This window comes from Hemiscyllium ocellatum, chromosome 1, assembly GCF_020745735.1.
Source record: "Hemiscyllium ocellatum isolate sHemOce1 chromosome 1, sHemOce1.pat.X.cur, whole genome shotgun sequence".
NCBI lineage: Eukaryota > Metazoa > Chordata > Chondrichthyes > Orectolobiformes > Hemiscylliidae > Hemiscyllium > Hemiscyllium ocellatum.
In genome coordinates, this window is record NC_083401.1 from 51,022,568 (window position 1) to 51,033,335 (window position 10,768).

The 10,768-nt window shown below is 43.2% G+C and overlaps 1 protein-coding gene across 1 annotated transcript; it reads left to right on the forward strand.

The window, feature by feature from the left end:
* The first annotated feature begins 1,537 nt into the window (after positions 1 to 1,537).
* On the forward strand, positions 1,538 to 9,403 carry rxfp3 (relaxin family peptide receptor 3). Its single transcript, XM_060853897.1, has 2 exons — positions 1,538 to 3,802; positions 6,908 to 9,403. The coding sequence occupies exon 1, from the start codon at positions 1,569 to 1,571 to the stop codon at positions 2,820 to 2,822; it is 1,254 nt and encodes a 417-aa protein (XP_060709880.1). The 5' UTR covers positions 1,538 to 1,568; the 3' UTR covers positions 2,823 to 3,802; positions 6,908 to 9,403.
* The last annotated feature ends 1,365 nt before the right edge of the window (positions 9,404 to 10,768 follow it).

Below are 10,768 nucleotides of genomic sequence, written 5' to 3' on the forward strand. Positions count from 1 at the left end.
CACTGCATTCTCCTTCTGCCTTCCCCACCACTTTGTCAAAGTTCCTCATCAATGACAGGAAAGGCTTTATTGACGGAAAAGGGAATAAAATGAGGGTTGGATGGGGGTGAGGATAAGCGTCAAGTCAGAATGAACAGACAATTTTAAAATGTCTGGATGCGGAGTGATAAAATCCAGTCCGAAACTGTGTAAGCTGAAATCGGTACCTTGCAGATCACACAACAGAATAGGGATCAACTAATAACAAGGAATGTGGGCGGTCGAAATGTTACACAAAAGCAGGAATCGCTGACAAAGCTCGGCAGCAGGTAGGGAAATTTCTGAAGAAGTGTCACTGGACTCGAAATGCTAATTCTGCTTTCTCTGTACAGGTGCTGCCAGACCTGCTGAGCTTCTCCCGCATTTTTGTTATGGTACCGTGCCAATTTATTCTTTGTCCAGATGAGAAAGCAAAGAGCACCGAAACGAAGCAACGGGGAGCTCCAGAAAAGGCAGTGCGTGCGTGTCCAGCCGAATGCTGTGTATTGTTTGTCACCCAGCCCAAGTTAATGACTTCAATAAATAATGTGGGAAGGCAAGGCAGCGGTCAGCGCTGTCAATGTCTGTAAACGAACAACTTCCAAAATCTGAAAGAACTGCGGATGCTGTCAATCAGAACTGTAAAACAGCATCAAAAAACACAAATTGCTGGAAATGCTCAGCAGGTCTGGCAGCATCTGTGACAGTTCTGAGGAAGGGTCACTCGACCCGGGACATTTACTCAGATTTCTCTCCACAAAAGCTGCCGGAGCTGCAGAGCTTTTTTTTTCAGCGATTTTTTTTTAACTTCCAAAATCCCTTCAGTCTATGAGGCGGCACGACCCTGAAAGGATCCCGTTGTCGTTTCTTGGAGGGTGGCGGGGGTGAGAGGGTGGGATGGGGCGTGGAGGGAGGGAACAGACCTTGATAAATGGTCATTTCTAACACCCATTCCCTCTCCTGGTACCTCTCCAGGTGACTGGGAGAGATTGGACGCGCCTTAATTTAAGAAGCGCACAAAGAGCGAGTGATCTCTCTCTCTCTGTTAGTGCGGTAAACATTGGATTGGGGATCGACCGGGGGCGGGGAAGAGCTACTGTCCAACTGGGCAGCAGGGAGAGTGGGGGATTAGTTGTAAATATTTCTGTTTGGGAGAACGAGTCGATATTCAGGGCGGGATGTCCACTCTGTCTCTGGGCGGTCAGTCCGATGGAGATGTTGGTGAGAGAGGGAAGTTTGCAGGGAAGCTGTGTGTGCCTTTTGATTTAACCTCACTTTACCTCAAATCGAAACGGGAGGGGAAAGGAATCACTGGGAAGGAGGGAGGGGAGGTGGGGCAAGATCCCAGGCTGGGCTGGGCGGACGCAAGCGCGGAGCTGTGTCGGTGGGAGGGGGCTGATGGTGTGTGTGTGTGTGAGGGGTTGGCGGAGATTGTTATAAAGCTGCCTGCTCTCGGCTCCAGGATGGACATTTGCCGCCTGAAGCTGTCGGAGTGAGCGGGGGGGGGGGGGGGGGGAGTTGGAGCCGGGACACAACAGACAGACCATGGGATGGACTTCGACCTCATCGCCAGCAGCAACCGGACGGCGGCCGCGGAGCACAGCTCCCGGCTCCGGGCCGTCACCCTCGCCTGGCTCTCCGCCTCCAACCGGAGCAACGAGTCCCGGGCGGGGGAGCCGCTGAGCGGTGACTTGGAGGCGGGGGGAGGCTCCTCGGCCGCCGCCCGCATCATCATGTCGGTGGTGTACTCGGTGGTGTGCGCCCTGGGGCTGCTCGGGAACCTGCTGGTGCTCTACCTGATGAAGAGCAGGCGGAGCTGGAAGAAATCCTCCATCAACCTGTTCGTCACTGGACTGGCGGCCACCGACTTCCAGTTCGTGCTGACCCTGCCCTTCTGGGCGGTGGACACGGCGCTGGACTTCAGCTGGCCCTTCGGCCGCCTCATGTGCAAGCTGGTCTCCCTGGTGACCGTCATGAACATGTACGCCAGCGTCTTCTTCCTGACCGCGATGAGCATCGCCCGCTACTGGTCGGTGGCGTCCGCCCTGAAGCCCAGGAGCAAGCTGAGCGGCTGCTCGGCCATGTGGGTCAGCATGGTGATCTGGATCTCCGCGGCTCTGGCCAGCGTCCCGCACGCCGTCTTCTCCACCACCACCAAAGTCTCCAACGAGGAGCTGTGCTTGCTCAAGTTCCCGGACCACAACGGCTCCAGCCAGTTCTGGCTGGGTCTCTATCAGATCCAGAAGGTGCTGCTGGGCTTCCTCATCCCGCTGGTCCTCATCACGGTCTGCTACCTGCTCTTGCTGCGCTACGTGACCAACAGGAACATCAGCAGCTCCAGCGCCAGCCGGAGGTCCAGGGTCACCAAGTCTGTCACCATCGTGGTACTGTCCTTCTTTCTGTGCTGGCTGCCGAACCAGGCGCTGACTTTCTGGGGGGTTCTGGTCAAACTCAACGCCGTCCAGTTCAGCTCCGAGTACTACACCGCCCAGTCCTACGTCTTCCCCATCACCGTCTGCCTGGCTCACACCAACAGCTGCCTGAACCCCATCCTCTACTGCCTGATGAGGAGAGAGTTCCGCAAGGCGCTGAAGGGCATGTTCTGGAGGATCTCCTCCCCCACCATTATACACATGCGGCCCTTCACAGCCAGCACCAAGCCCGAGCAGGATGAGCAGAGGCATGTCATCATTCCGAGAAACCCGGTCCAGCCGCCGGAAGTTTTGTATTACCCCCCGGGGGCTGTGATGTGCAATGGGCGATACGACATCTTGCCCGCCAACTCTGTGGAGCCCCGCTATTAAGGAGTTCCCTGGCTTGGGGAACGGGATAGGTTGTTCCGCTTTTTTTTAGAAGAACAATATAATTCCTCTCTAAATCCTTTCCAAATGGTACAGTAGTCCAAGTCTGCCGAGGTTTGGTCAACTCCTGAACGATTCTCACTTTGCCATTCCAGTTCGATCGTGTCTCCAGCCCGAGTTGCTCTGGGTTAATCGGTTGGATAGCTGAAAGCGCACCAGTGCCAAAGCCAACACCAGCGGTGCGAACAGAGAGTCACATCGGACTCCAAGCATTAACTATTTTCTCTCTGTACATATACACCCGCCGACTTTCTCCGCCACTTTTTGTTGTAACGTTTATACGCGTTGCCCTGAACGGCGAAATTCCCTTTCCGAAATCGCTACAGCGCATCGGGACTGAGTTACCGCCAGGCAACACTCCCTGCAATGAAACACAAATGGATCCCACGAGATTGTTGTGAAATAATAATCGGATTGGAACCAAGTACAGCTCATTTTAGTGTACAGCACCAAAAACCACCAAGTAGGGCACTCGCACTTTTCCGAACGAAAATACTCACCATGTCTACGCAAGAAACATTGAGTTCGATCTCTTACAATAGTTTGTAGCCTTCTTTAAAAAAATACTATGAATTATAGTAAACATCGTGACACAGACTCAAGCTGTATGTTTCATTTAATCAGAGTGACAAACTGAGCAGAAAATAAATCAATTTCATTCTGTAAAAGGCGTCAGGTGAAATGCCAGCAACTGTGAGACGGGTTGCCATATCTCCGTGAAGCCCTGAGAGAGACACAGTCGTTTTCAATTCAAATTGCAATCAATGTGCTCTCCAAATTACAGTTTATCTCCGTCCTTTACATTCTTCCTTCATTTTTCGGTCCGAGACATTTATTGTAAAATTCTCCGTCTTCATATAATTTGCCATTCGCATTCTACATGACCGATGAATGATCCAAACCACCGATCTGTGGAGATTCTGGTACACAACTATATTTGTGTTTCGGGATTTAACTTTCACAACAGTATTAATTGGGTCCGGCACAGTAACTGCGGTTACTGTAAAACACACCGAAATTTCCATCTTCTAAAACTCCTCTTCTGCGGATGACATTACTTGTTAGAAGTTAGCTTTTGCACTCGGAATCTGCATGTTGATGTTCCTCCATGATAATAGTGTCGACAACAAAGATTCAGGATTCAAATATTATACAATTTAATTATTTTCATATTCACCAATTTTGGCTCATAATTTGAAAATTAAAGTTATGAACCAAAATTGTATTGGAAGTATTAACTATTTTTGCTAAATCGATAATTAGAGTGCTACAAAAGTTTATTAGTTGAGCATTATTATACTATTCATTTTGCATTGATGTAAACAGTTTCAGACTTGCATTGACACATATCAGAATTAAAGAGTTGGGTTGGTAATTTGACTGAAGTGCATGAGCTCCTGCCAAATGTACTCCTGCATTGTTTGGGTTTCAGAGTAGTTCAAGTCGAACTGTGGGCAAAAATGGCATTATACTAAATCATCAAATGATACAATGCAGAAAGAGGAAGTTTGTTCACTCATATCTCTTCTAAATCTATCTATTTAGTCCCATTCCCCTGTTCCTTACCTATAGTTTTAATAATGTCTCCTTTTCAAATATCTGGACCTTCAATCTGAAGTCCCTGGTTCCTTGATGCATTGTGTATGACAGTGAGACCGATTGCAACTTGGATTTAATCTGCTACTTTTGTACTGTTGTAAATAGTTTTTGGGTACATGGCAAAGTTGCTAGTGCCAATGTAACTTCAGAGTCTGGAGCCAGCCTAACTTCAGAATGCAGCATGTCAAGCAGTGTAAAACCTGGCTCACATATCTCGGGAGTAACACCAGATTGGAACAGGCTAAAGGAGATCATAAAAAAATGGGCTCATATTTTCTATTCATCTTCATTGTTGCATAATAATAAAAAAATGAATCATTGTAAAGAGTGCAGACACAGACGTTCCCTTCTGCACCACTTCAGCTCAAAACGAAATGTTGCCAGTGAGAAAAAGACTTTTAAATGCATAGTGATAACTTTTTCTGGTGTGCAACTCTTCAAAACATTATCTTTCAATCACCTGGGTTTCCTGTAGTATAACTGCAGCGTTTAAAACAATCATAGTAAGTTGCTTTTGTATGGCATCTTTTAGTAAATCCTCCCAAGGCACTTAACAGAAGTGTTAAAAGACAAAGTTTGACACAATGAATTTAAAATGAAGACATTTTGTGGAATGCAGTAAAGGAGGAAGAAACATAGAAAAGTAAAATAAAAAGGTTTAGTGAGGAAACCTCAGACCTTAGAATTATGGTGATCTTTTTGGGGAAACCATAAACCATAATGGAAGATGTTACTTACAGGCCACTAATGTTTATAGCTATTCTTTACCTCAATATGAACCAGAACCAACACTATTACTTATGAATTAATAGGCAAATTAAATTTTAAATTAAATATCAGATCTATTTTGAAGCAGGCAGAACAGAAATATTTATATTATTTCAAATCTGTCCAAGGTCAGTAGAATCCCTGAGCTCTGACTTGTTAGTGCACAAACAGTATATGATCAATCTTAAATTGTCAAGGTGGTGTGTGGTCAATTTGATTTTTGTTTTAAAGATTATAATCATCTTATTGATATTCCTTCTTATTATGTCCTGATTGGTTCCTGGGATGTCAGTCATTTTGAAAGGCCAATCCTGTCTTTCATAGGGGCTTTCTTTATTCTCCACAGAGATTGGCTTGACAAAAATTATCATGAGACAATATCATATGATTACCAGAAATCAACCCTTATCAAATAGCGAAGAAGGTATGTTTCTTTTATTAGTCAGAGTATCGAGTACAGGAGTTGGGAGCTGAAAATGTCTTGCTGGAAAAGCGCAGCAGGTCAGGCAGCATCCAAAGAGCAGGAGAATCAACGTTTCGGGCATGAGCCCTTGAAGAAGGGCTCATGCCCGAAACGTTGATTCTCCTGCTCTTTGGATGCTGCCTGACCTGCTGCGCTTTTCCAGCAAGACATTTTCAGCTCTAATCTCCAGCATCTGCAGTCCTCACTTTCTCCTTCTACAGGAGTTGGGAGGTCATTTTGTGGTTATATAAGATGTTGGTTAGGCCACTGTTGGAATATTACATGCAATTCTGGTCTCCTTATCGGAAAGGAGTTAGAAACTTGAAATGGTTCAGAAAAGATTTACAAGGATGTTGCCAGGGTTGGAGGATTTGAACCAAAGGGAGAGACTGAACAGGCTGGGGCTGTTTTCCCTGGAGTGTCAGAGGTTGAGGGGTGATCTCGTATAGGTTTATAAAATCATGAGGGACATGGATAGGATACCTCTATGACTCATACAAAAGTGGTATGTGGTTATATACTTCCACAGAATGTTGCTCTTTTTTCACACAATGTAGGTCAGGAATCCTAACTGCAAGCTCCTGTCACGTTTGAATTTCTCAAATAAATTATCATCAGCAAGATGGCTTTGACAAACTATTTGTCAGTCAGGTCCTGACAATTCTAATGGTCTAGGTTCAAAGTGTTTATTTTCAAGCAATTATGAATGCCCCCTCCCACCTCACAGTTTGGTCACTTCCAGAAATGGAGCCACCTTTAAAGACTCTACAAGCTATTCACACAGCTTTCTCTGCATTAGACCATTTTACTCACTTTTCAAAGTACCTCCTTGAGCTCCTGTCCTCTGCAAAACAGAAAAGAAACTGTATAGAGACTAATTTACTGCTTCTCCTCACAAGAATTCTCTGTGTTCCTGTTTCTAACTTTGTCTGCTCTTTGTACCTGTACGTGGATTGTCTTCAACTTACAGCACCTCTCCCAGGAACTGTCTTTGTCTGTAACTCCCCTTTGTGTCTGTCAGCAATACAGCTTTCTATTGGTACTAGGATTTTATTAATAAAGACATTTAAAATTGATCCATTTACAATTGATGAAAGCTCTTAAAATCCGTTCAAACATTCTTCAAAAGAATTACAGATTCTACAGATCTTTTAAAGAAATTAACAAATTTCCTTACTGTGCTACTTCTACTCAACAGGTTGACACAAGACCTAAACTGATGAATTCACCAGTGCTGGAGTGATGAAAATGAGAGATGTTGAAGAGGCCAGAATCATAGTAACAGAGAATTCTTTGAAGGTTTTACTAAATTATAGAGGTTAGATTTGGGTACAAAAATTAAAACTTTAAATCTGAGACATTGTTAGATTGAAAAACACTGAATCAGTGAGCGCAAGAGAAAAGGTGACTTGGTGAAAGATAACATACAGTAGAAGAGTTTCGAATGAGTTACTTAAGGTCAAAGGTGGAAAGTCTTTCAGTAAAATTTAAAAACTGTTTGCCAGTAAGAAATCATTTTACTCAATAAATGTTCTTCTGTGCAAGCCAAAAACAAGCAGTTTACAAATATAAATGTGAGCAAAGATGTTTCTAATTCTACAAAGACAAGACAACCTAAACATTAGAGATGTTCAGAAGGTAACATGCAATTGCAGAAATGCTGTTTGGGTATTATAAATAATCATATTACCTTTGAATGGCATTCAGGAAAAAACAGTCTTACTGACTTCTGTGTTCCTTATTGAAAGGTGCGCTCATGGATATTGAGTGAAGATTGGTATCTTTCATTATTAGGTTGCATGCTGCATTCACTGTTCATATTAACATATGAAAAATTACCACCTGCTTGACATACCAAAGAATGGTAAGCACCTATGGATGTATAATACTCAAGCATCTGTGATTCATGGTATTGGGGAATAAAATATTGGAACACTCTTGGGGATCAATATTAACTTAGTTTGCCCTTTGGGAATCCAATGGGATCAGGTGGATTTCTGGGTTTCTATCAATTAGGGCAAATGAAGTTTAACGTATTGTTGGGAGCACAACTAGTGCTGCACAGATACCATTGGATAGCAAGTTAGCTAAAATGATCTTCCCTTTAAGTGTCCTGGTGCTATCATGAGCTAAAAACTGAAAGAGAACCAGTATATTCTTCAGCATGTTTCCAGGTTTTTACTATAAACTGTATATTGCGCTATGGTCATCATTATTGCTTGCTTTACCTTTTGTAACAATAAACAGATAGAGAGAGAGAAGTCACACAATTTGTCAATTACATTTTGTTGTTAATACTGCACTGATTGCCATTTATGTGAATGGAGCATGTAATCACGTAACAGCAAAAAAGGCAAGTATATGAAAAAAACTTTTTTAACTTTGCAGACCTTGTGGGTTTCAGTCTCAAGAGAGTGACACTGTAATGATCACCACGCATGATTCTCCCTGATTTATATTTAACATCTGGTACGATTAGCATGCTGACATGTTGAATTGTCTGTGAATTTATCAGTATTGCACAAGACACAAAAGTGGATCTGTGAAGCAATTGAGATGCTGAGGTTGTTTCGGCATTTTTGGTGAAAAGAATCTTCAAGTCTAAGTATTTCCCTTATGTAAATATAGCAACTTCAACTAGTCACATTTTTACCAGTTTATTTTCAAAAGATAGATTGCTTAGTCTTAATTCATTGAGATAATTTGTCTCAGTTTGCAATAATCCAATAGAATGTCTTGGGCAAATGTTGTTTGCATGTGCAAATCAAAATTTCTTCATGACTATTTAGCTTTAATTTTTGCGCCCACACATTTGAAGTTGATGATGACCTTAAGGCATCTGGGACCTTGGTGAACAATGGGGCACACATTCCTTTGCTAATGAGATTTAAATATTGAGGAAATGAATATCTAAGAGTGAATTTAAGAAGTTGAATTCAAAGTAGAAACAGAAACTGAAGTAAAGAGAGAGAACAAAAGACTGAATAAGAAGATAATTATTAAAAGAGTCAAAGGGCAAGTAACACAAAATTTTTAAAAGCTCCAATAACAATTCTCATAAAACTCCAAAAGATTTCATTTTAATTATTATTTTAATTATCCATTTTCTAGGCTGGAGAAACAGATTGGTAATCTTTCATCATTATCCTATTATTAAAAAAAGCTGCTTATGGTATTAATTACCAGGTGAATTTTCTGTGGCATGTTTTGTGGAAAATCAATGTGCAAATATAGCAATTTCATAAAACTCATAGGGTGATTAAGGATGAAATGGTATTTACACAAATCTATCAATGAAATAATGCTAATTGTCCATCAACTTGTGGAAATCATCATTTTTTAAAATTTGTTGATGGTGTGTGGGCTAGAGCAGCTTATATTGCCCTCCTTTATCTACCCTAAATTCATAAATGTCACTCCCTCAATACACAACACATTATACATTAAGAATGGTCTGAATCATTCATGGCCATTAATTCTTCAGCAAAATATGGTTTGTTCTTGAAAATGTTGATCTTTCACATCATAAACATACCTTTTGGAACTAAAGCATTGCAGAATTCAGTCTCTTGTCATAGTGAACTGATTGTGGCTAGGGTTTATATTAAGAGGTTTATTATAGTTTGATGTCAGACTCTCAGAAGATTAATACCAATTATTATCATGTTTACAAAAATATTACAGTTATTGTTAAAAGCCCTGTATAATGTATCCTTATTAACAATAAATGTTTCTCTATTATAGAATGTGTTTTTGCATTGATAAAATTATTTTCTACATCAAAAACAAAATGAAAGCAAACAAAAGACAACTTATTTCTGCCTTTTTTTCTCAAAGCTATCAGGTGTGTAGCTCAAGGTGATATCCTGCTTATTAATTCTGGCTGATATGGTTTAAAATTCATTCCACGATGACTACATAATATAATACAAGTTAAATAACTCCACAGAAGCTGGTATCCCATCACCAAATCACCGTTCAGTTACACGTGGAGAGCTCTTGTCACTGACCCAGTTCCATCAGAGCCAGCTGTCAGAGTGAACAGAACCTTTGACACTCCTGTTTTTTTCTTTTGTTTTCTTTTTGTCTTTTTTTCTCTTTTTTTCTATTAACCCCCACACTACCGCCTAACTGCGGTAGTGCTTATTTTTCCCCAGCATCCATGGTGTGTGCGTGCAGGTGTGAGACACAGTGAGAGACACAAAGTGCATGAATCTTTATTCAATTTCCACCACCAGGAAGATAGGAAAACACCCGAGTGGCCAGTGACAAGCAGTGCCCTTCAAATCATAGGGCAATGCTGTGTGATCAAACAGTGAAGGGGAGGGCAGGGACTAAATCAAAATAGAGTTGGACGGGGAAATAATGCACTCCACTCCCTGCGGCACCCACCTCTCCCTGAATAACTCCAGGATGTTGGTGGACACCGCGTGCTCCTTCTCCAAGGACAGCCGGGCTCTAACGTAACCGCGGAAGAGGGGCAGGCAGTCGGCCCTCACGACCCCATCCACGGCCCGCTGTCTGGACCTGTTTATGGCCAGTTTGGCCAGGTCCAGGAGCAGACTCACGAGGAGGTCTTCAGACCTGCCCTCCCTCTTCCGTACCGGGTGCCCGAAGACCAGGAGCGTGGGACTGAAGTGCAACCAAAAGCAGAGGAGGAGGTTTTTGAGAAAAACAAAAAGGGAGTGCAAACGCCCACACCCAATATACACATGGTCCACGGACTCTACAGTGCCACAGAACCAGCAGTTGGGTTGGGAGTCCGTGAACCACTGCAATCTGCGGTTGCAGGGGACTGCTGCGTGCAGCACCCTCCACCCCAGATCCCCAAGAGAAAGGGGGAGGACTCCCCCGTAGAGGGCCCTCCACTGGGGATCCCCACCACCCAGTGGCAAATGGACATGCCAAGGCATGTCCAGACAGTGGATGAGGCAGAAGAGGTGGACGGTATGCAGCAGCAGTCTATACAAGTCTCGCCTTTTTACCCCCTGAAAGGGAACAAAATTAAAATTCAGGAGGCGGCTCAGGTTGTGGCGCACAGGCTCCCGCGGGAATTATG

Coding starts and splice junctions, on each gene's coding strand:
- rxfp3 (XM_060853897.1), top strand. CDS start 1,569: ATGGACTTCGACCTCATCGCCAGCAGCAACCGGACGGCGGCCGCGGAG.